This window comes from Sycon ciliatum, chromosome 4 (assembly GCF_964019385.1).
Source record: "Sycon ciliatum chromosome 4, ocSycCili1.1, whole genome shotgun sequence".
In the NCBI taxonomy this organism is placed as follows: Eukaryota; Metazoa; Porifera; class Calcarea; order Leucosolenida; family Sycettidae; genus Sycon; species Sycon ciliatum.
Window position 1 is genome coordinate 40200117 of NC_088646.1, and position 23328 is coordinate 40223444.

Below are 23328 nucleotides of genomic sequence, written 5' to 3' on the forward strand. Positions count from 1 at the left end.
CTGAACGCGCGGGACTTGAGGCGGGCTGCTGTCTCTATTCCCAGCCTTCAAATGGCAGTGTTGAGAGTGTTTGCAAGATGGAGCCACGTACGGGACTTGAGGCGGGCTGTTTTAACCTTTTTTAAGCATTTTTTATACACCCAATCCTCTCAGCCTAGAAATTACAATTCACAAAATCATGGATAAGAAGAAGGACAACACGTTATCACAGTGGCTCACCATCCAAGTTCAAATTCACAAAATGTTTTATAAACAGCCCCTCAGTCTTTTATAAACAGTTGGTTGACTCGATTCTTTGGGGTTCAGGCAGCTTTAATACTAGCTATTATTATTGTTAGCTGGACAATGCACACCGTGCAGCTTAGTTTTTTTAATGTTTCTTGTCTAGTGTAAGTTTCTTCACACGTGCATGCTATGTGTGTTCAGCTGGTCTGAATGGCATGTTGATGTTATCCTTTGGTTTCTTGATTACTGCTCATGCATGATCATGACCGTTTTAACTTACCTACTCATGACAGTAGAATACTTGATTGTTACATGTACTAGTATCGGTGCATGCACTTTGGTTTGGTTTGGTTTGGCGTGGCTTAGGTGAATACAAAATCTGCAGTTTACATGCTCTGGTGTTCTCATCAAGGAATTCTTTTGCCGTACCATGACTTTGTCGTGAAGAACTCACTAAGTCTAAGAGTAACTATGAAATAGTGAACCGGGGATGGAATGGAACCAAACAACAACCTTTTTCTGCGTGCTTGTGTATGTGTGTAGGTGCGTGTGTGTGTGTGTGTGTTGTGGGGGGGGGGGGGGGGGGGGGGGATACGGCTGGTTTGCAAATACATGTAGTGCCAAATACTGTACTATTGTGAAAAGAAGGACAAAATGTTACGAGTTATGACTGACTGTCCTTCTTCTTTTCACAACAATTTAATTGGCTCACCATCCGAGTTAAATACTGTACTATTATCACTATAATAACGTTAGTACAGTATTTGGCACTACAGTCAGACATCGCTTATCCAGTCCTCTTTTATCCGGATCCCTCGCCATCCGGAAGAAAATCATTGGTTACCGATTTACAGCATATGTTATGCATACATACAGACTGATACAGTATGTGTGTTCGATTATCCGGTTCCCTCGCCTATCCGGATATTTTTGTGGAAAACGGATGTGTGCGGTTAAGCGAGGTCTGACTGTATTTGCAAACCAGACTCGAATGCTGCTCATACAAAGCCCTTTGGCCCTCTTGGAACATCTCTTTTATTTATTTATTTATTCAACATCTTATGGCTTTATCCTGTCCTGTGGCCATCTGCATATTCTACATGTACGGCATGAGTCACCAAGACTCGGCAAGAGGCAAGAGGGGGGGGGGTATTTATTTTCATACTTCAAGTACTAGTAGTAGTACTCCATTTCCAGGGAGAGTTTCCAAAGATACAATACGTCATATTTTTGACGTTTTCTTTGAAATCCATGATTTACATTGTACAGGTCACAGGTACTATCAAGAGTGCATATGGACTCTTGGTAATAATGTAGGTCAGGGACTGGCCACATGGCCACACAACTAACAGGGGGGCTGGTACAGGTGCCAGGGGCCGAGCACCAGCACACCGGGGTGGAAGAAAAGCATGTGACTTGAAGTACTCTCAATGTTTGTGTTGTGATTCACACATCATGCCCAATATCTACAGGAATTTGCTACGCCGCAAATTTCGAGACTTTCTTCCGCACTTTCACCTTACCCCTGGAGACAGCATACCGCTCTCACTAGCTGCTCCAAGACCAACAAGTGCCTGCATACAACCCTGAATGGACCATTAATTTTACTTATCTGGTCATGTACATCAAACAATGGCCCAGTAGATCTCAGTGTATGTTAGCAAGAGTGCATAAATGTTTACGGACTCTTGATGTTAGTCTTAGTTACTTAAAGTAGCACAAACAACGGCCCAGTAGGTCTTAGGTCTTACTGAAAAGTAGTGTGACACAAACAGCAGGCTGAGTTAGTACGGTAAGTAGGAACGATATCATTAGTAAAAGACGATGACAACGTATGCGCTAAGAAAAAGAAGAAAAAAAGACGGTAGGATGCTATTAAAAATGAAAGTGCGGATTAGCCCTACAGGGAGCGGCATATCAGCAAATCTAACATTTTCTTCTATGCCTAAACTCCGTTGCTCAAGGCTAATAGTAATAACGAATGCACCGATGTGTGGGTAAGAAGCTAGGCCTGACCAATACTATGTATATACACATACATACATGTGTTGCATGAATTATTGACCTCGCACGATGATGCACCAAGCGTGCTGTGAGTGCCAGAGTACGTGCTGCGAAGGCTAAGCATAGCACAAAGTAGAATCGACTTCATAAACTTCTATGGTATCATCATCTCAGAGAGTAAGAAATGCGCAAGCCGCATATACATGTACGTGCAGGTACTTGGAAAGGTGTCAAGTTGAAGAACAGGGGAAAAGGGTGCTTGTAGGAATCTATAAGATGGCTATAAGATGTGTGTGTGTGTGTGCGGGGGAGGGGGGGGGGGGGGGGGAGGAATCAAGATCAGTAGGTTAATAACGCTACAAAAGAATAGAAAAGAGAATGGTAGAAGCTCAAGAAAACATGGGGTAGAATCTCGTCCCTCTACGCCCTTGCAGGAGGCATTGGAGTTAGAGTTGACAATGTTTTGTGCATGATAGGGAGAATGTGGTGCGTATTTCATGAAAAATAAGCGCAGCGTATCACATTGTGCAGTGTTGTGTTATCTCTACACATACTGTGACAATGTAGCTTGTAGGGTTAGCAGAATACGAAATTTATTGTAATGCTCTCGGCCAGCGAGTAAACAATCTCGCATAATGAATATGACTCCTTATATGTGCAGCACTCCAAAGCCATTCTTGCACACCTTGCACACAGGCAAGGAGTGGCTAATGTGCAGGACACACACACACACACACACATGCATGCATTCACGCACACACACACACACACACACACACACACACACACACACACACACACACGCGCACACACACGCACACACACACACACACCAACTAATTTGACACATTGACATGCAGGTACATCTGTCATCCTCTCCAGTATGGACACAGTGGATACAGTGCTTGCTCCCATCCACAGACAGCATAACAGCGCCACCCTACCAGTCAGTCGCCGGCCCTTGCTCAGGCAACAGCACAGTAGAGACACCAGAAGTGTATGAACACTGCGTAGGCGACGAGTAACATACGCGGTGCACCCGGGTGTGCACGTGATAAGCGGTGTGTCAAGCCCAGGCTATAGACATACAGAGGAGAAAGACACGGGAGAGACCAGAATACGGAGGTTAGGGGCACTGAAGAGACCAGGAGGTATTATACAAGCACTGAGGCTGTGTGAAAAATAAAATAAAGTAAAGTTCGCATGCCCGCGTTACAACTAGCTATACAGTTGTGTTGAGAAACACAACCAGCTCAGGAAGGTTCGCTAGTAGATGTGATAAAACCCTACGAGTACTCGAGCAGGGAGTCGTAAAATACCGGTATTTTACGACTCCCTGCCGTGGAGTATGAATGCAATGCCAAGGCACGAGTACACCTGTACTTGCATTATCACATTCACGAGCACACAACAAGGTAAGATAACAAAGCAACACACACACACACACAGCTAAAGGTGGACCAAAGCCCAGTTGTTTTTCTGTAGTGAGTACTTCATTCGAAGTAGGAGCGGAACGAGTGCATCGGTACGCTTTTAGCGGCGAGTCTGGCAAGTATTGGGCCAGCTATGACGTGCTCAAAAGGGAAGCTAGCACAGAGAGCACACACTACATTTGTATCTCTACGTTCAGGCATGACAGTCATTGTAGACAGAGGACAGCATTCATACAATGTTGCTAGCCACTTCCAACATCGCACCTGCACACATCAAAATGTGCCATAGACTGCCCGTAGCAAGCTCGCAAAACCAATACGATAACTCGATACACGCGCACCGGTTTTAAGCCATCGAGGGAGTAAGTTTTCCACCCAATGTACTTATTTTACCTCTAGTAGGAAGCATCATTCTGCTGCAGTACACAACACAGCTACCAGTGTACCAGCATTACATCTCGCACTAGCAGATTGCTTACCTGTGAACTCTGAGCTGTTGCAGTAGCTGGTTGGCAGCGAGAGGTACTGTCCAGGTACACAACAGAACAGAACACAGATTCGAATAAATGATGCTGCATTGAAGTCTTAAAATCAGTCTAGATCCAGACAAGATCATATTTAGTTCGTAATGCTTTGTTTTCCTGCACCGCCAATGCAAGTACTTGCAAGTATTTCAATGCAAACCGTCCCTGCATGAGCATGCTTGTACTTCTACTATCGCCATGCAGCCCAGAACTGTACTTACATGTAGTGGATTGTGCTGATTGACCAGCGCCGTCAGTAGTCAGTGTACTGGACCACTCCGGAATGTCTTCAGTCTGCTGTACGCACACACACAGACACAGACACAGACACAGACACACACACACACAGACACACAGACGCACTCACATGCACACACACGAACACAAACATACAGACACACACATTATACGCACACGTGAAACTCAACAGTGCAGATTATACCGGTATACAATATACTTGCTAGACTACAAAAGGCCACACTGCTTTTGCCTTGAAGAGTGGCATCTGTTTCGAACTGAACTCTTCTATCTCTCTGTGTTCAACAAGGCAGAAGTACATGTTACACTGCTGCTATCAGGAGTACATATAACCTTTTTCATTGCTATCAGGTTCGGCCTCATTTCCTCTGTGCTGCGCTGATGAGTTCACAAAGGACGAAACAGTTCTGTCCGCAGATTGAGTACAGTGGATATCGGTTATAAAGTCATCGGACATAGTGATAAACCGGCTATATTGATACAAAATGAAAATATCAAAAGCAAAACCAGAAAAAGCCAGTCAAATTATCGCTATAACCAATAATATCGGATATAGCGATAAATCGGCTATAAGGATACAGAATCACCTTTCAAAACACCTCTTTCAGTCTTTGTACAGAAAAATATCGTCTATAGTGATAGCAACACAAGCGTGTGAGGCATTCACGTCTCGACTTGGAGCCACATGTGTGTTTTCATAGTGTATTCTGGTCTGATGCTTCCTGGAGGATGCCTTGGGGCCAAGAAGTTGTTCACTCTAGACTGGGGAAGGTGCAGCAGCATGCATCATGTATCAGTACGCTACATTAGCGCGATCGAGTACTCACACATGTATAATGTGTATGTATGACGCGCGCAGTTGAAAATCGCCTGTAGTGATATACCGGTTATAGTGATAAAATGTGAAAAATCAGAAGGGCACGTTATAACCAATATCTACTGTATATCCAGGTTATGCACTCTTGCTGCTATTCTTGTGTTTGTAATGTTCACTGGCGCTGTGCAAAACGAACAAGGCCAGGGAAGAGCGAAGACCTACCTCTGCCACATCCACGGCCACATCAGCACTTCTTTGCTGCTGCCTGTGCTGTTGCAGCAGCTGCTGGGTCTCCTCCTGCTGCAGTTTCTGCTCTTTGAGAAGTTCCTGGACTTCTTGGCGGCTGTCGTCCAATTCACGCTCCAGGATGCCGCATTTTGCAGACTCAGCCGTTAGCTTTTGCTGCGTGCACAGAAATAAGACAACATAAGCACGGGTCTTAGTCCGATTTGCATGTGAAAGACACAAGCAAAGCCAGGCGCTACAGTCTACACTGTGTCAAAGAGAGGAGAAATGAATGACTTCACCCTTCGCGTAACAGTGGTGGAAATAGTCGATGTAGTCTGAGCAACAACTGAGTCAAGCTGAACAAGAATGATAGTAAAGGTCTTCCCGGCTCTTCCGATCTGCTACTACTACTAGTCAATATCGAACAGGGTGCAGTCAACACACCACCATACCAATGACTATATTGAACAGGGTGCAGTCAACACACCACCATAGCAATGACTATATCGAACAGGGTGCAGTCAACACACCACCATAGCAATGACTATATCGAACAGGGTGCAGTCAACACACCACCATACCAATGACTATATTGAACAGGGTGCAGTCAACACACCACCATACCAATGACTATATTGAACAGGGTGCAGTCAACACACCACCATACCAATGACTATATCGAACAGGGTGCAGTCAACACACCACCATACCAATGACTATATTGAACAGGGTGCAGTCAACACACCACCATACCAATGACTATATTGAACAGGGTGCAGTCAACACACCACCATACCAATGACTATATTGAACAGGGTGCAGTCAACACACCACCATACCAATGACTATATTGAACAGGGTGCAGTCAACACACCACCATACCAATGACTATATCGAACAGGGTGCAGTCAACACACCACCATACCAATGACTATATTGAACAGGGTGCAGTCAACACACCACCATACCAATGACTATATCGAACAGGGTGCAGTCAACACACCACCATACCAATGACTATATTGAACAGGGTGCAGTCAACACACCACCATACCAATGACTATATCGAACAGGGTGCAGTCAACACACCACCATACCAATGACTATATTGAACAGGGTGCAGTCAACACCCCACCATACCAATGACTATATTGAACAGGGTGCAGTCAACACCCCACCATACCAATGACTATATTGAACAGGGTGCAGTCAACACACCACCATACCAATGACTATATTGAACAGGGTGCAGTCAACACACCACCATACCAATGACTATATCGAACAGGGTGCAGTCAACACCCCACCATACCAATGACTATAATGAACAGGGTGCAGTCAACACACCACCATACCAATGACTATATTGAACAGGGTGCAGTCAACACACCACCAAACAGTCACTGTAAAGACATGCGAGGTGCAACCAATCATTGTGGCAATCTCTGCAAATAATCATCGAGCAGTACGCCATGAGTGGCAAGGACGGTGCCAAGATTAATGAGTTGCCGGTACTCACTACATCACTCAATGGCTACTACCAGGCACTGCCCCCACTGGATCAACAGGATAGAGCACACGGTACTCTGTCTGTCTGTGTGTCTATTTGCCTGCCTGCCTGCCTGTGTGTGTGTGTGCAGGCGCGTGCTCGGCGATGGGCACGGGGGGCACGTGCACCCCCCCAAAAATTTTTCAATCTGGGTAATTGCAATTGTAATGTATGCAAATATGCTCTAAAATTCAAGAAAGGTTGCAAACAAATTGCAGAAAATTGCCGGGGGAGGGGGCTCCCCTCGGCTCCCGTGCACCCCCCTAGTTGGGGGGCCGAGCACGCCCCTGGTGTGTGTGTGTGTGTGTGTGTGTGTGTGTGTGTGTGTGTGTGTGTGTGTGTGTGTGTGTGTGTGTGTGTGTGTGTGTGTGTGTGTGCGTATCTGTCTCTTTTTACTATCTTACCTGCAGCTTATCATAGTCCTCAGAATCAACTGGAAGCGGTATCCTGAGCATGCACAAACAATGCACAAACGTGTACAATTCATAATCAAGTGGAGCATGGAGTAGAGCGAGGAGTTACATCATCCTAGGAACCACGTCAAGGACATCCACCCACAACTTCACAAGAACAAAGTCACCGCCGAGTTCACAGCACAGAAAAGTGTGCGCAGTGCAGTGTAACGAAGCAGTTTACAGCCCAACAATGGGCTGGACTTGGTTATTCTGGGTGCAAGCGACTGTCTACATCGACATACCGTAAAGCACCGTTGATCCGCCCCCCACGCCATGTCGCTTCCCAGCTGGGTTTTCGGCAGGGGGCGGGAATTAGATCAAGGCTGTCAAGTGCAGTACGATGTACAACAACGTAGAAGTTCAGACTCGATATGCTGGATTGTGCACATTTTCATCCTGGATTGGCAAGTATTGTGTACAGCAGTGCATGCGTCGGTTCAACATCGTATTTTCGTTGTATACGCCGAAGTCGCTTCACAGGTAGAAAATCGGCAGGGGGCGGGAATTAGAGCGGTACTTTACGGTAATATTAATTTTTGAATAAGTCGCTGTGTCATGCTGGCCGCTATGCATCTCTTCGCCTATGAGCACCCCCTATGAGCACCGGGCTGTGCAGCGGTGCAGGGCGCTAACGACGTGTACATGTATCTGATAGTTAGCAGCGCCCTGCACCACTGCACAGACAGCATCATTATCAACACTGCACTCTGCAGTGGCTCAGAGCGTCAACTAACTTATTCATGAGCTATGATGTCATTGAGGAGCAGCAGAGTAGTACCAGTACCAGGTCATAATACTAAAGCACTGTAGTACTAGCGGCAGTGATGACTTACAGCACAGTCGACTCGGTGAGGTCTGCCATCTCCTGGTCCTTGGCAGCATCTGCTGATGCTTGAAGTCGACGCTCCACCGTTGCCAACTCTAGGTCCTGCTCCAATTGTCGCTGTACACACACACACACACACACACACACACACACACACACACACACACACACACGCACGCACACACACATACGAGCAATGTTGAAACAATTGAATATTAAGGGCCATCCAAGATTATCAATTATTTTTCACGCGAAAAGTTTCGTGAGGGACGGGTGAGTTTTAGGAGTTTCGTTTTGAAATTATTCATCAAATGCACATGAAGAATGCCCAGCAACTACTGGGTGGTGAAGACTGAAATAAAATGTTTTTAAGAATGCGCCACAATTTTCTACTTTCGTTTTCATTTGCTGAGGGTTTTGCGGCATCTTCCTTCGCACAGTTGCTGTGCAATGAGTGGCCACTGGCCCTGCGTGTATCTGCCCGGCTTCACTGCAGGCATCCTTTCCGCCTCTCAGTCGTTCTTTTCTCCAGGGCACACACAGCACTACACTGACAACACTACGTGTTGTGGGCGTGCTCCTGTTTTCCTGTTATTTCCTGCACCAGTCCATCCAGTCCGGCATACCGGCATGTGTACATAGCTGTTCTTACTACTTAATGTCGCTACTGGTAGTTGTCTGCGTGCATTGGTATTTCATTAATCTTGCCTGAACAATACCTCTTTTGACAAAACAGGTTGGAAAGGTATATTTAAAACCCAGCGTTAGAGTGCTAAAAAAAGAATATAATTATAAGCCTGGAGTTTATAGTGGAGATGAAACGGTTGGTATTAATTTGCTTCTGGAGTATGGGTGATACCAAAACACACACACACACACACACACACACACACACACACACACACACACACACACAAAACACATACCTGCCGCAGTTGCACAGAGCGCATCTCCATTTGTACCTCACTCTCCCTGCGTTGCTGGTCAGCTTCAAGATCACTGCACTGCTCACGCAGGGACTTGACGGTCTGCGTGTACGCACTGCACGCTGCCTCGCTGTCTTGCAGCTTGCGACTAGTCTCCCGCAAGTGACTAGCGCTGGCCTAGTAAAGCAGCAGCAGCAGCAGCAGCAACAAGAAGTAACAGTGAAATTGATGCGCAGCTTGGAGTTGCGACATACATAAATTGATGCGCAGCTTGGAGTTATGACATACATGCATACTAAATATCTACACACCCGGTCTATTCAATGCCAGGTACAACAAACACATTGTATAAAACACATGGCATGATGTGTGCTGACTTGGTGACACAGCCGCCAAACCCACCTCAAGTTGTGACTGCAGTTCGGGTACAGTGCTTGCCGCTGACTGCGCTAGCAACAGCTGAGAGCGAATCTGATCTTCCTGTGCCTGTGCAAGGTCACGCTGTCGCCCGACCTGCCTCATCTGCTGCTCAACATCACCGCGCTGAGCAGTGAGCCGTGCCACCTCCGATGATAGCTGTAGTGTCTGTGTTTCCCGGTCGTGCAGACTGGTCAATGTCATGTCCAAATCAAGCTGTTCTCAGCCATTGCGAAAAGCAAGACATAAGCAGAAAGACAGAGAGACAGAAGCATCAGGGAGGGACTGGACATGTAAACAAGCAGAGAGGAAACAAGCTAGAAACCGCATCAGTGTAGAAAGAATACGATCGCTGTTAAAGCACTACTACTGCTGCTGCTGCCACATGTAGCAAGCAAACACAAATACTTGCAAGTACGTACCTGCAGTTTTTGCCGTGCAGCTTCAGCCTCGGTGACCTGCTGTTGCAGTAGCAGTATAGATACATTCTCTTCATTACGCTGCGCTGTTTGGTTGGCCACCTGCGAGTGGAGATCAGCATACAGCCTCTCGGCTTTCTCTTTCTCCTCCGATAGCTTTGCACTGTCATGCTCAGCCCTCCGCCGTTGCTCTTCCTCTTGTTTGAGCTGTGCCTGTAAGCTAGTGAACTGTCGATGTAGACGCTTCTCCTCCGATTGGCTGGAGGAGAGTTGCTGTGCAGCAGAGGCCTGAGCGGCATGCAAGTTGCCAAGCACCGTGTTCAGTTGCGCCTGACTGTCCTTGTAGTCAGCGCGCAGCTTCTCAGCCTCATGTGACAAGGCTTTGCTCTGACGTTCGCAGTCCTGGAGCTGGCGTTGCAACGTCGACACTACACCGTTCTGTTCACTCCAAGACAGCTGAAGGTCAGCGAGCTGCGATGAGGTCTTGCTTACCTGCGCCTCGGCATCTTCAGCCTTGTTGCGCCACAGCCGTAGTTCGTCAACCAGACCTGAGCGTTCAGCGGACGACTGCCGGTGCCGTTCGGTCTCGATGGTCTCACACTGGACTTGCAGCTCCTTCACGTTCACCTCCAGCTGAAGGCACTTAGAAGTGGTAGTGTTGAGATGTTCAGACTTTGCTTGAAGCTCCTGCTCTGTTGATGCTAACTTCTGTTCAGTTGATTCCAGGTCTTGACCAGTTGTCGCTAGTTGCTGCTGAGCCGTTGTCAACTGTTGCTGAGCTGTTGTCAGCTGTTGCTGAGCTGCTTCCTTAGATGTGTTAGCGGTATGTAGCTCAGCACGGACCGATGACAGTTCATTCTCCGAAATCAATCGCTCTGCCGCTGTTTCGTCGCATTCCTCCTGCTTGGTGTGTAGCTGACGTGTGACCTTGTCCAGTTGAGCTTGAAGACTGGACACCTGTTCAGCCTGGTCACTCAGTTTTTGTAGTGAATTTGCCATATCTTGCTCTAAGGTGTCCATGGACTGGAGTTGTGTGTGAAGTTCTACGTTACGTTGCTTCATAGCTTCCAGTTCAGTAAGCTGTGCACACAGGTCGGCATTCTGCTCTTCCAGTGACTGTACAGTGTGCTGAAGTGTTTCCAGTTCGCCGGCACTTTCATCGCGTGTCTCGGCCACGTCGGAGAGCTGCAGCTGAGACTCGCGCAGACTCTGCTGCATGCTGGACAGGTTCATGGACAGGCGCATGTTCTCCTCGAGTAGGGTGGCGCGCTTGCGATGCGCACTCTGTGCTACTTGGCATAGCTCTGAAACACTCTGTGACATCGACTCGTGTTCAGTGGGCATCTGGGGGTACTCGATGACATCTCCATTATCATCATTGTCGTCATCATCCGTATTCAAATGCTCTTTGACTTGGACAAGGAATGTGGCCACTGAAGACAAGGCAGCATTCAGCTTCTTGTCGACTTCGTTTGCAATGGTGGTCATGTCTTGCGACACATCACGGGCAATACTATCACCAGCGTTGGTTGCTACTGTTACGGACGCTTCCTCACTATCAGCAGTCAGAGGCTGGGGGTCTGGTTGGGCAGAAGTATCATCCTTGCTCGTTCGACGTGATTCACTAAGCAGTGCCATAAGATCAGTGTTTTCCACCGACAACGCCTCCACCTTCTCCAAAAGCTCCACGTTCTCCGCTGACAGCTGCTCGCATTTCTGCTTCAAGTCAGCCAGGCGGATTGGGCGATGAGACGCGACGTCAATGGATGTTGCCGCCTCCGGTAATGATGGTGCTGTCTGTTCCAGCTCTTGGATTCGGCTCAGTCGCTCCTCTAGTAGTTTCTCCCAATTTTGTCCAGTACTAGCAATGCCAGCATTGCCACCAGCAGCCTTACCACTACCCGCAGTGGCAGCCAATGACTGGCTGTCTGAGTGATGAGTGTGTTCCGAGTGCATCTTGTCCAGCCGCTGCTGCCATTGCTGGACCAACTCCTCCTGAAGAAAGACAACACGATTGCACCAACCGCCACCCACACATGCATACACGCACCCACACACATGCATACACGCACCCACACACATGCATACACGCACCCACGCACATGCATACACGCACCCACACACAAACACCCACGCACCCACACGCATGCCCCCCCCCCCCCCCCCCCACACACACGCACGCACATACACACACAATGCCAGACAAGGAAACAACCAGACTCCAGTCAATGAACTGTCCCAAAAAAACACACACACAAGTCAATCGCAGTACTCAGTACGGAGGACCTGCAGTTGATTTCAGATGTTGCAATGAACCATGCAGCACAGAGTTCAACTTGCACCAATAAAAATACGATTACCCCTTCGCCCATGCATCAATCACCACAGGTAAACGTACTACAGTAAAACGGGATTTTTCAGTGTAATATTTTCGGGAACTTCGGTACAGGTAATTTTTACCTAAAATAAAACGAGACCTAAAATTCAACCATGCCACACAGTGTGCAAAATGCATTTTCGGATCTGGAAAACGGGTGGTTTACCGAGCCGTTGATTTTGGGAATACTGACAATATGACACCAGCGAAAATTGCCGGTTTAACAGTACTCACTTTCTCTGCAGCATGCTGATGCTGCAATGAGGAGAGCTTCTTCTTGGCCTGTGCTTTCAGCTTCTCAAACTTCACCTCGGCCTTGGCGTTCAGGTCCTTGAGTGCTTGCTCTTTGGCCTCCAGTACCTTGCGCAACCTCTCAACTGCAAAGAGAGAAATAACAAATAAGCAACGTTGTAGCACAATGAATGAAGTAGTTATGAGGTGGATGAATATAAGGGATGCTCCCTAGGTGGATGAGGGGGGGGGGGGGGGGGGGATCGTACACCGGTTGGCTGCAATCTGTCCGCTTCAAATGTCGAAGAACAGCATCGCAGCGTACGTCGTTTTATTTTATTTTCATGTGCTGCAGTCCGTATGCGATTGAGCCGTTCTTCGGCACCCACCAGTACACATTGGTAACTTTGAAGAACACCTTTAAAAACTGTCACCGCGCATCTATGGGCATTCTGTGCCCGGTGAAAACCTAGTACAGTGCGTATGATCGTTCTTCGGCGCCCAGTAGTACTGTGATGCTATTTATTTAATGTTGTCACATGATGGGAATAAGACTATAAGAGCTTACAATGTAATGACAGTGAGAACAGAGACGGCCAGCGTTAAAAGAAACCAGCAGACAGCCCTTCGAGGGCGCGCAAATTGCCACCTGAGGCCAGCAAACTGCCCACCGTGGGCCGATATCATCTTGCCCGCTGAGGGCACACAAACGGCCATCGAGGCCAGCAAGTCGCCCACCGAGGGCTCAAAGACGAGAGCAACACCAGTTTGGAAAGACTGAAGAACATGTACTTGTTTTGTGTAGCCAAGGGGACATAGTGTGGCAGTGTGCGCTGCCAGTACATATACTATGATAGTGATAACAGCAGCCTAAAACTAACCTGTCTGATGAGGATCTGCGTCGTCGTCCACATCCACATCATCATCATGAACAGTGACGCTAGTCGACATCTGCGATGACAGGCCCAGCGGCGTCCACGAATCCGTCATCGCACCGGCGGGGCGCGTCGGTGTCGATGGCGGCTGTACGTCACGCCCTGCTGTGCCGCAGCTGCTGCTACCGCCACTAGTGATTGCAGAGTCCTGGTCACTTGCAACACTAGTTGCGGATGTGCTCAACTGCACTTTACCCCTTTGCTGCTGCTGCTGCTGCTGTCGTTCTATATCGGATTGGAGTGCTTTCACCTGCTCTACCTTACCGGATAATTCCTGCTGGAGCTGATCAGTTTGGATGCTAAATTCCTCTCTGAGCTGCTCCAACTGTAGCTGGAGTGCGCTCTGCTTCCGTTCGTGATCCTCAGTTAGCTCAGCAACAGTGCTGCTCTGCTGCGAGCTGAACTCCTTGCGCTCAGCCTCGAGGCCGCTGCGATCGACTTCAAGGCTATTGCGCTCAGCTTCGAGTCCGCTGCGATTGACTTCAAGGCTATTGCGCTCAGCTTCGAGTCCGCTGCGATCGACTTCAAGGCTATTGCGCTCTGCAGCAAGCCCGTTGCGATCGACTTCAAGGCTATTGCGCTCTGCCTCCAGCTGACCCCGCTCGGACTGGAGTTGACTGCGTGCCGCTTCAAATTCAGTACACTCGGACTGAAGTTGACTGCGTTCTTTTCCAAGTTGACCAAGCTCGGACTGAAGGTGACTGCGTTCAGCTTCAAGTTGACTGCGTTCAGATTGAAGCTGGACGTGGTCCGACTCCAGCTTATTGCGTTCAGAAAGAAGTTGGCTGCGGTTGGATTCAAGTTGATTGTGTTCAGATTCCAGCTTGCTTTGCTCAGTACGAAGCTGCTCTGCTAAGTCAGAAGAGTTGCTTGAAAGCTGCTCGTCACGAACTTGGATATCTGCTAAGAGCTTCGCAACCTGTACTTCCAGGTCGGACTTGTCACTGGTGATACTATCAATTTGTTCCGTCAGGGAGGCATGCTGCTGCTTCATCTCGGCAGTTAGCTGTTCGTTTCTGTCTTGCAGAGACTCTAGTTCATGGGCCTTCTCAGCCAGCTCTGTCTGAACTTGTTGCAGATCGTGGCCATCCACACTACTGCCGTTGGCCGTAGTGCTCATCTCCGCTTGTAGACTCATGATCTCAGCCTGGGAAGCCACATCCTGTTCTTCCAGCTCCTCAATTTCCTTCAGCTTCTCGGCGATTTTCTCTTCTAGCTGCTCAATACGGCTGTTCTGTGACGCATTCTCTGACGCAAGCTGCCCGGCATGCTGTTCTTTCTCAGTTATCTTCTGCTCCAGCTGGGATACAGCCGCACGCAGCTCAGTGGACACCTTCTCCCAGTCTCGTCGAGCTGCCGTGTGCTCTTGCTCGGCATCCTGCAGCTGCCTTGTGAGCTGGGCAACAGTCTCTTCAGCTTCACTAGTGGACGGACTGTTAGCAACAGTGGCAGTCATACTAGCATTCTTCTTCACCTCCTGCAAACACAACACAATACAGGATGAATACCGCATTTCCCCGATTATAAGTCGCACCTCCAATTTCAGGTCTGAGCCAAATTGTTTCAATACATTCACAGAAGTAGGAATTCACACTCGATTGTACGTCGCACCCCCTTCTTTGCCCTTGAGGTTTAGTATAAAAAGGTGTGACTTACATTCGTGGTAATACGATAATTGACATTGGTGCACTCTGGACATCGCCGGTATCGCCGGTAAGACGGTCAACCCAGTAGTAAGCAAGAGCTCAAGGCGCAAACAATGTACATGTACTCGTAGCTAACATATACTTAGCAGTATAAGTAGACATTTGACCATGCAAGTGGCTCACCTCCAGCTCCATCTGGAGTTCAGAGCCTCTCCGTGTTGATTCCTCCAAGCATGCCCTCAGGTTTTCTACTTCCTCGCCTGTCACTGACATCCCGCCATCGGGCGAATCCGTAGCGGGAAACTGCTTGAGCTGTTCTTGAAGAGATGAGACCTGCTCTTGGAGACCGGTGATCTTGGCCTTTGCCTGCTGCTTCAATCGAGTCAACTTCTGCTCAGACTTGCTCTCCAACTCCTAATAAGTGTATGTTTGAACACGCACAAAGACAGATAATCGATGCAAAGGAATAATCAGACGATTTGACACACACTGAAGCGGAAAGGTGGTTCTTGACCAGGGAGTTGTACGACTCCTTGTTCTTGACCTGCCCGGTACGCGAACCCGTCGAATATTTTTTTACACACCCTGGACACAAGTATTAGAGTACAGGCCTTGTTCCTTGACGTAAGCAATGCCCTCACAAGACGAAGTATTGGGCACGCATGGAAATACACTACACACCTTGGCAAGATTCACTGCACTAAAGGAGAAGGCGCCGGGCCAAATCCACAACAAACGGCACATTGCACACCATAACACATCGCACGCCATGGCACCCTACCTGCAATCGCTCCTCTTTCTCGCTGAGCGCTTGGCGCAGCTCTTCAGTTTCTGCAAATCACACCAAACAAGCATACAGATAGACTGAACTGGCTCCAGCAAAGTAAAAACCCGTACCGTACATGCACGTGATCACTAGCGTACTATACATGTATAACCAAGGTAAACTGATTGGTATATAGAGGTTATGTGATTACATCATCACTGATGACTGATGAGGTTATGTGATGACATCATCACTGAAGACTGATTGCACATGACATGTTGTGACTGGCAGTGTCTGGCACAGGGTGTGTCAAGTAGACAAGAGGCATTTACAACACAGACATGAGTGTTACCGGTGGCATTGCTGCTAGTAGTGGCGGCGGCGGCACTCGTGATGGCATCAGGCACCACGCCAGATTCCGATGACTCTTTCAGAGCTTGAATTTCTTTCTACACGGGGAAAAACGGAGCAAGCCATACACTATAGATTGATCGGCAGGAAAGATGATTTCGATCTACAAAGAAAAGCTTACCCTGAGCACATTCTAAGCTAACCACTGCATAGATGAGGATTGAGGACTTGCCAGTTCTCGCGTTCCACAAAACCTTCCTCAACTCACTGTTTACTTCAAAGAAAAACAGTGTGTGGGCAGGCCCACCGGAACCGGTCCGGTTGGTCAAGTCATCACCGGACCAACTTGTTGGCCACTAACGCATGTTTACTGCTGAGGGAGCAGCTGTGTACCCACTATACATACACAAACTGTATGAAAGGCTATGGGATGGCCGGACCAATCAAAAACTGCGTCCGGCGGTCCTGTGTGGGCAGAGTGAGGGCTGCGTCCCACCTGCCTGTGTAGTGTCACAGGAAGCGTGAGCTACGAAGTCTGAAGAAAATGTTGAACGGCCTCTGCTGGGATGACAGCTACACCATAGATCAGTGGTAAGAGCATCGCTGGCCTCAAGCAAAGGTCCCTGGTTCGAGTCCTGGTGGTGAGAGTCAATTTTTTCTTCAGATTTTTCTTTTTCCATTCCCTCAACTGATAATTTGTTTACACCCACACCCACACACACATGCACGCACGCACACACACATACACACACACACACACACACACACGCACACACACACACACACACACACACACATCACTCCAACATTCCTGTACTCCTGTATCTCTATGCAGCATGAAGACCTGCCAGATCTTGCTGATCCAATGGTTTCTTTATCAACCGGTAAGAATCAATTGAAGGAATTATTTTAGTTACCGTTAAAGATCTTGCTGATCCAATGGTTTCTTTATCAACCGGTAAGAATCAATTGAAGGAATTATTTTAGTTACCGTTAAGACTATGCAGTACAACAAACCACTATTTTCGATTATCCGGCTCTTTCGCCTACCCGGCTCTTTCGCCTACCCGGATATGTTTCGTGAAAACAAAACGCATGCGGGGTTAAGGTACTCAGTAGCTGGAACTAAATCAGCTTTGCAAATTGGCCCGAAATGTTTGGGATGTGAAGTATGCAGTGTCTTCAGTGTGCCATGTAGAGATGAAATGGCCAAAAAAGTAGTTGGTCACCATCAATATTGTGGAGTAATGAGCACCCCAAAATTGGACATTTTCAGGATTTTTGCTCAAATTACCACTTATTTTGCTCAAAACGGGCCATTATGAGAAATTGGTGCGAATTTTTCGCCATCATTGCAGCATAGAGAGCTGGGAGCTGAAATGTCGGAGTGGAGTTTGCAGTGTGAATGATGCTGGCATATGATGGGCCAGCGCAAAGCAGCCTAAACAAAATGCATCTCCCACGTACGTCTTTTTGTCTAAGCAGCAGAGAAAATTCCTCGTTGATCAGCCGATTGCGATTCTCTGATTGCTCCAAAGCCTCTTGAAGATCTTCAAACCTCCCAGTCTGAGAAGAAAAGAAGAAAAAAAGATGAATGGGAACTAAATTCTTGAATTGTCATGCAATGTAAAGATGATCCTACTTCGAAGTAAGATTTGAACTCCTGCCCCATAGACATAGTCTAGACACATAGACACATAACAGACTCCCACACTGGGTCACTGCTACTTCACTGTATACACTGTAGTATTCAAATCATGGATTGGGCCCACATGGGGACACACGCAGCACGGAGATAGTCGTCTGGATCATGCTGGCTATGCTCACGCACCTTCTCAGGTGTCGCTCCTTGCGCTTTTTCTTGTTGGACATCATCAGGGGCTGCGGCTGACCCCGAGGTGGCAGTGCTGTCGGTTGCTCCTTCGTCCGGCGTAGCAACACCAGCAGCTTCAACATACGTGTCGAGCTGGTTTTGCACGACTTGCAAACCTTTATTGAGACGACCCCACATGTCCATGGCGAACGAGGAGTACTCTCCGTCACGAAAACATCAGTCAAAGTCTAAGGCACAAAATCGAATATTGCTTGGCAACGACGACTAAGATTACTGAAAAGTGGCGAAGCTTCTGCCTCAGCTTAGCAAATCAACACACACATCCTTTGCAACATTCCCTTCCTACTCCTACTCGAGTCCTAGCTTTCAAGTGTCTCACACATAATCACTAGGACATTCAGCTTGTGGCTCAGCTGCAGTGTGTCTTGTCTTTACTCTTTCTCCAATCTTGATTTGAGACTTGAAGTATTAGTTAGTTGAAGCAAGTACATGTACTGAGCACTGTGACTAGTTTGAGTACGAGCAAGAGTACATAAACCTGGTTTATGTACTCTTGGTACGAGTATGTGTATGTGCCTGATCAGCACTGCATTTGCGCGTACACATAATTATGTACATACTGTCTGTGCAACTACCTCATCGATTACTCATCCCCAAGTCACGTTCGCATAAGTGATCACTGATCACTGATCAGTGATCAGGTGATCACATCATTCACATGTCCGTTGTCGACTTGATCGAACAAGCGCTACACTGCCTAGCGCCTACACTGTACTACTACTAGTACAGTCGATCCCCTGGGCCTGGGGCCTGTGCCTAGCGCCTGTGCTCTGATCTGCCTCATAAAAATACTCCGGCTCGACTTGTACTTGTGGATCTAGCCGGCCATCGACAACAAGCGGCCAAGCCCTCGTGTCGAGTCGAGTGGCTTGCAACATCATGGGAGGTGTTTGTTTGTTTCCTTGTGTTGAATCTTCGCACCTTCAAGAGTCGTACCCAAACCTGGTTACAAGCTAGCGAGCCTCCCCATCCAGAACAGGTGCAGTCCCAACCAAACGGGCTGTTCTGGTGAATCCTGTTCTAGGTTCTACCAACCAAACGCGCCTTTTAAGTTTTACTTGGTCTGGGTCCTACCCGCTCAGTGCCCACTGAGTCCGAGGCTGTGGCACACCCAGCATACAGACCCCGAACCCGCGGCGTCTACCATGGTCATGTAGCTTCATTTTGACGATGACACTGACACCATCATTAGTGGTTACTGTCAATTTTCATTTTCGTTATGTACTACATGTAGTACTACTAGTACATTGTAAATAATTTTGTACTTGTAGATCTACATGTACATGTGGACAACTGCGAGGAGGCCCCTTTCGGTACCCCTGACGGGAAGGAGAACTGCTAGAAGTCGACGAAGTCGAACGAGGAGGTCCCTTTTCCGTACCCCATACTGCAAAGTGCCATTGATGGATACCTTTTGCACCTAGACATTTGCGAAAGTCGTGAACGATCCCTCGATTTCTGATAGTGCACCTTGCATGCCCCACGGCCCTCTACCTGAATACTCATTAGCTCAGTTTTCATCAGTCAGTGTTCCGGAAGTGCAATACTACATCCAACGCATGAAAAGCCGTAAAGCCACCGGACCAGACAATGTTCCAGTTGCTGCTTACAAGTTAATCAACGATGAGATCGCTCCCTCACTATCCAAGTTGTTATCTGAATCTCTGACGTCTGGTGAATTCCCAGCTCCGTACAAGTCAGCCCATGTTCGCCCCATCCACAAGCGCGGTGATAGGTCGGTCTCCTCCAACTACAGACCAATATCACTGCTCCCCCATATGTCAAAGTTACTTGAGCACATAGTGCATGATCAACTCATACGCTACATCCAGAATGCACCACCCGCACTGCAACATCTCCCTGCAGAGCAATTCGCCTACCGCAGAGGCCACTCCTGCGAAGACTTGCTGACTTGTGTTACCAACGATTGGATGCTTGCCTTGGACAAGGGTGACTACGTAGTGGCTGCCTTCCTTGATATGTCAAAGGCCTTTGACACTGTCAACCACAACATGTTACTTCAAGAACTACTTGAGATTGGTATTGGCGGAGTCGCTCTGCAATGGTTTCACAGCTACCTTACAAACAGACAACAGTGCGTGGTCACTAAGACTCGGGCAACCATACACAAGCAACAGAGGCGTTCCACAAGGCTCTGTTTTAGGGCCGTTTCTATTTAACTTGTCCGTGAGGAAACTCCCCGCTGTGCCCAAACACTGCAAAGCCCGTCAATACGCAGATGATGTGTCTTTATACAGGGCGGGGAAGAATGTCCAGAACTTATGCAAAGACCTCACAGAGGACATCATCAAAGTAAAGGAATTCTTGGCAACGAGAGGTCTTATGTTGAACTCCTCGAAAACCCAGCTTGTTGTGTTCAGGCCAAAGTCGAAACCTCTTGACCCCGATGTCAACGTTCAGATTGAAGATGTCACCATCACCCCTAGTGCACACGTGAAATACCTCGGTATAGTTCTTGACGAACATCTCTCCTTTGGAGTTCACATTGCACAATTAGAACGTAAAATAGGCTGTAAGTTAGGAATGTTTAGAAAGGTCCGAGACCATTTAACGATCGATGCTAAGAGGGCTTTCTACATCTGTTCCATTCAGTCCATACTTGAGTATGGGTCTAATTCCTTTGCTCACTGCCTTTCTGCCTCCCTCCATGACCGTGTTGTCCGACTTAGTAATAGAGCGCTGCGTATTGTATTTTGCATGCCCCGCCTATCTGATGTCTCCCTTGTTCTTGCCCGCTACCATATCATTCCCTTGTCTGTCAGGTACCAATTCAAGCTGTACGTTCTAACGTACCGTGCGCTTCATGATCTGGCTAGTGTCTTTGTTGCTAACTGTTTCTGTCTCCGCTCTAATTCTACCTGCACTAGTTCTCGCACCCGCTCTCAAGTGTCCTCTTCCCTTGCTCTTCCGACAGCCAAACGTCGCTATGGTTTATTTTCTGTCACTTTCCTTGGCTCTGACCGCTGGAATGCCCTCCCAGCGGAGGTCCGCTCAAGTTCTTCCTTGCATACCTTCCGTAATTCTGTTCTTCATTTTTTAGGGTACCCTGTCAAAAGGCCTTAGGCCTGTGGGGATTGCCCTATCAAAAATTTAATAATAATAATAATAATAATAATAACATGTAAGCACAAGGAATCGGCAACCCTCTAATCAAGAGTACTGTACATAACCTACTCTTGCTTTTAAAGTGCACGTGCATGTATCTTGCGAAAGAATTATAATAATTATACACTCTCTCTTGTGTAATAATTATAACTATCATTTTGCTAGCAGATCACGACCCAGGACATACGGCAGACTACAACATGATGGTGTAGTGAGTGCGAGCAGTGGAGATATGAGATACATAATGCGCAGGCTAGTTTGTGTGTTTCTGAACATTCAAGCGATATGCCGATGCTACCACAGTGCCCGTATGATTATGCCATTGCACGATAATCGGGGTCTACCATCCACTGATGATGCTGTTGAGTGGTGTCTGACGATGATCGCCTACTGCCAGTACTGGTGCGTGAAACCCAGTCCCAGAGCCACAATGCTTTCTCTCTCTCCTCGCCTTCTTCTTGTCGCGTAGCTTTCGGGGCGGTCCGATCGTTAGAACAGGCCGCAGACGGAGCGACTGAGTATGCTAGCACAACTACATGTAGCGGCATGAGCTACTATAGTAACTATTACAAGTATAATTATTACTAGATCTACATGTATGAAGAAACAAGACCCTTGCGATCAGCTGCATGACATTGTGTGACAGCAGATGTTAGCATCCGGAATTTCCCAAGCAGAACATCCAGGTCACAGCCAATGCCTGTAGCACAATCACGACAAAGCCTGAAACTACGCGTGCGCCCATCATCTGTCCAGAGTTTTGACCGCAGAATGCCGGTGATCACTGGGTCCGTGTGTGTGCGTGTGTGTGTGTGTGTGTGTGTGTGTGTATGTGTGTGTGTGTGTGTGTGTGTATGTGTGTGTGTGTGTCCCATATGGTGCAGTGGTATGTGCAGCGATTTCCAATCGATAGGTTGCGGGTTCGAGTCCCGACGATTATGGTCACACACGTCTTTCTTCTCTTTCTCAGACTCTTCCTGACTTTTCTTTCATTCTCCTGGGTGGTTACCAACAGCCAGTGCATGCCGGAGTATGTGGTGTGATGTGTGTGCGGGAAAAAAAATGAATAGACCAAAAATAGGGATTCACTGGCCAGAAAAATCACTTCAAATAGCTGTATGGTGTAGACCAGGCTGAATAGTGACGGTCAATTCTTCAGCCTTGCAAGCTGTTGAATGGTGCAATCCCAGCACAAGTTGCTATGGCTTCTGCCGTAGCATTGCCAGGGCCGGCGGAACCGGTCAGGCTGGTCCGGCCATGGCCGGACCACTTTCCCAGCTGGATGGTCCATGTGATTCGTGCAAAACCGGTGTAAAAAAACCCAGAGGTACATGACTCGACTGCCGACGTGTGATGTGCTTCGAAGTAGCTCAGGACTCCGTGACCGGCACTGTATGGCTGATATGGATCAAAAAAAAGTTGTGTTTGTGTTCTTTTACTATAATTTTCTGCATTTTCTGGAGGCTTAGAGATGCCCAAATTCGCTCTATTTCACGTAAATTTTAAATATTTCTCCCGGGGGAGGTCCCCCGGACCCCCCCCCCCCCTCAAAGGTCCGCCGGACCACTCCCAAACTCCTTCCTCCGGCCCTGATTGCTATCATCGCCTCCGGCGATGGGCGTCAAAGGTCAAAGGTCAAGGTGTGTGTGTGTGTGTGTGTGTGTGTGTGTGTGTGTGTGTGTGTGTGTGTGTGTGTGTGTGTGTGTGTGTGTGCCCACACCATTGTCACGCATGGTGCAGCAGAGACGGTTGGAGTGGCTTGGGCACCTGGCTCGTCTTGATGACACCCGAGTACCGAAGCAGTTGCTGTTTGCCTGTCTCCCTCAGTCCCGGCCATTCTGTGGACCTCGTCACGCAAGGCGTCGCTGGAAAGACACCATCCACACGGACCTATCCGTGGCTGGAGTGCGTAACTGGTTTG

General features: G+C 48.0%; 1 protein-coding gene across 2 annotated transcripts; it reads right to left on the bottom strand.

Moving 5' to 3' along the window:
- Window positions 1-1965: 1965 nt before the first annotated feature.
- LOC135816153 (myosin-6-like) lies at window positions 1966-18706 on the bottom strand. 2 transcript variants are annotated; one of them, XM_065329546.1, is made up of 16 exons: window positions 18219-18706; window positions 17855-17953; window positions 16389-16485; window positions 16052-16101; window positions 15454-15684; window positions 13571-15101; window positions 12693-12835; window positions 10085-12076; window positions 9648-9878; window positions 9246-9422; window positions 8327-8436; window positions 7443-7485; window positions 5484-5663; window positions 4408-4480; window positions 4142-4187; window positions 1966-3306 (listed from the first exon to the last, which is right to left on the bottom strand). In XM_065329546.1, exons 1-16 carry the CDS (start codon window positions 18402-18404, stop codon window positions 3195-3197), a joined length of 5301 nt encoding a protein of 1766 aa, XP_065185618.1. In that variant the 5' UTR covers window positions 18405-18706; the 3' UTR covers window positions 1966-3194. The 2 variants fall into 2 exon arrangements, with proteins under 2 accessions (XP_065185618.1, XP_065185617.1); XM_065329545.1 differs by having other exon boundaries at window positions 4408-4483.
- Between the last annotated feature and the right edge of the window lie 4622 nt (window positions 18707-23328).

Coding starts and splice junctions, on each gene's coding strand:
- LOC135816153 (XM_065329545.1), bottom strand. CDS start 18,404: ATGGACATGTGGGGTCGTCTCAATAAAGGTTTGCAAGTCGTGCAAAAC. Junction 16,486..17,854: donor TGCTGCTTAGACAAAAAGAC/GTACGTGGGAGA, acceptor TTCCCCGTGTAG/AAAGAAATTCAAGCTCTGAA. Junction 4,188..4,407: donor ATCAGCACAATCCACTACAT/GTAAGTACAGTT, acceptor GTACCTGGACAG/TACCTCTCGCTGCCAACCAG.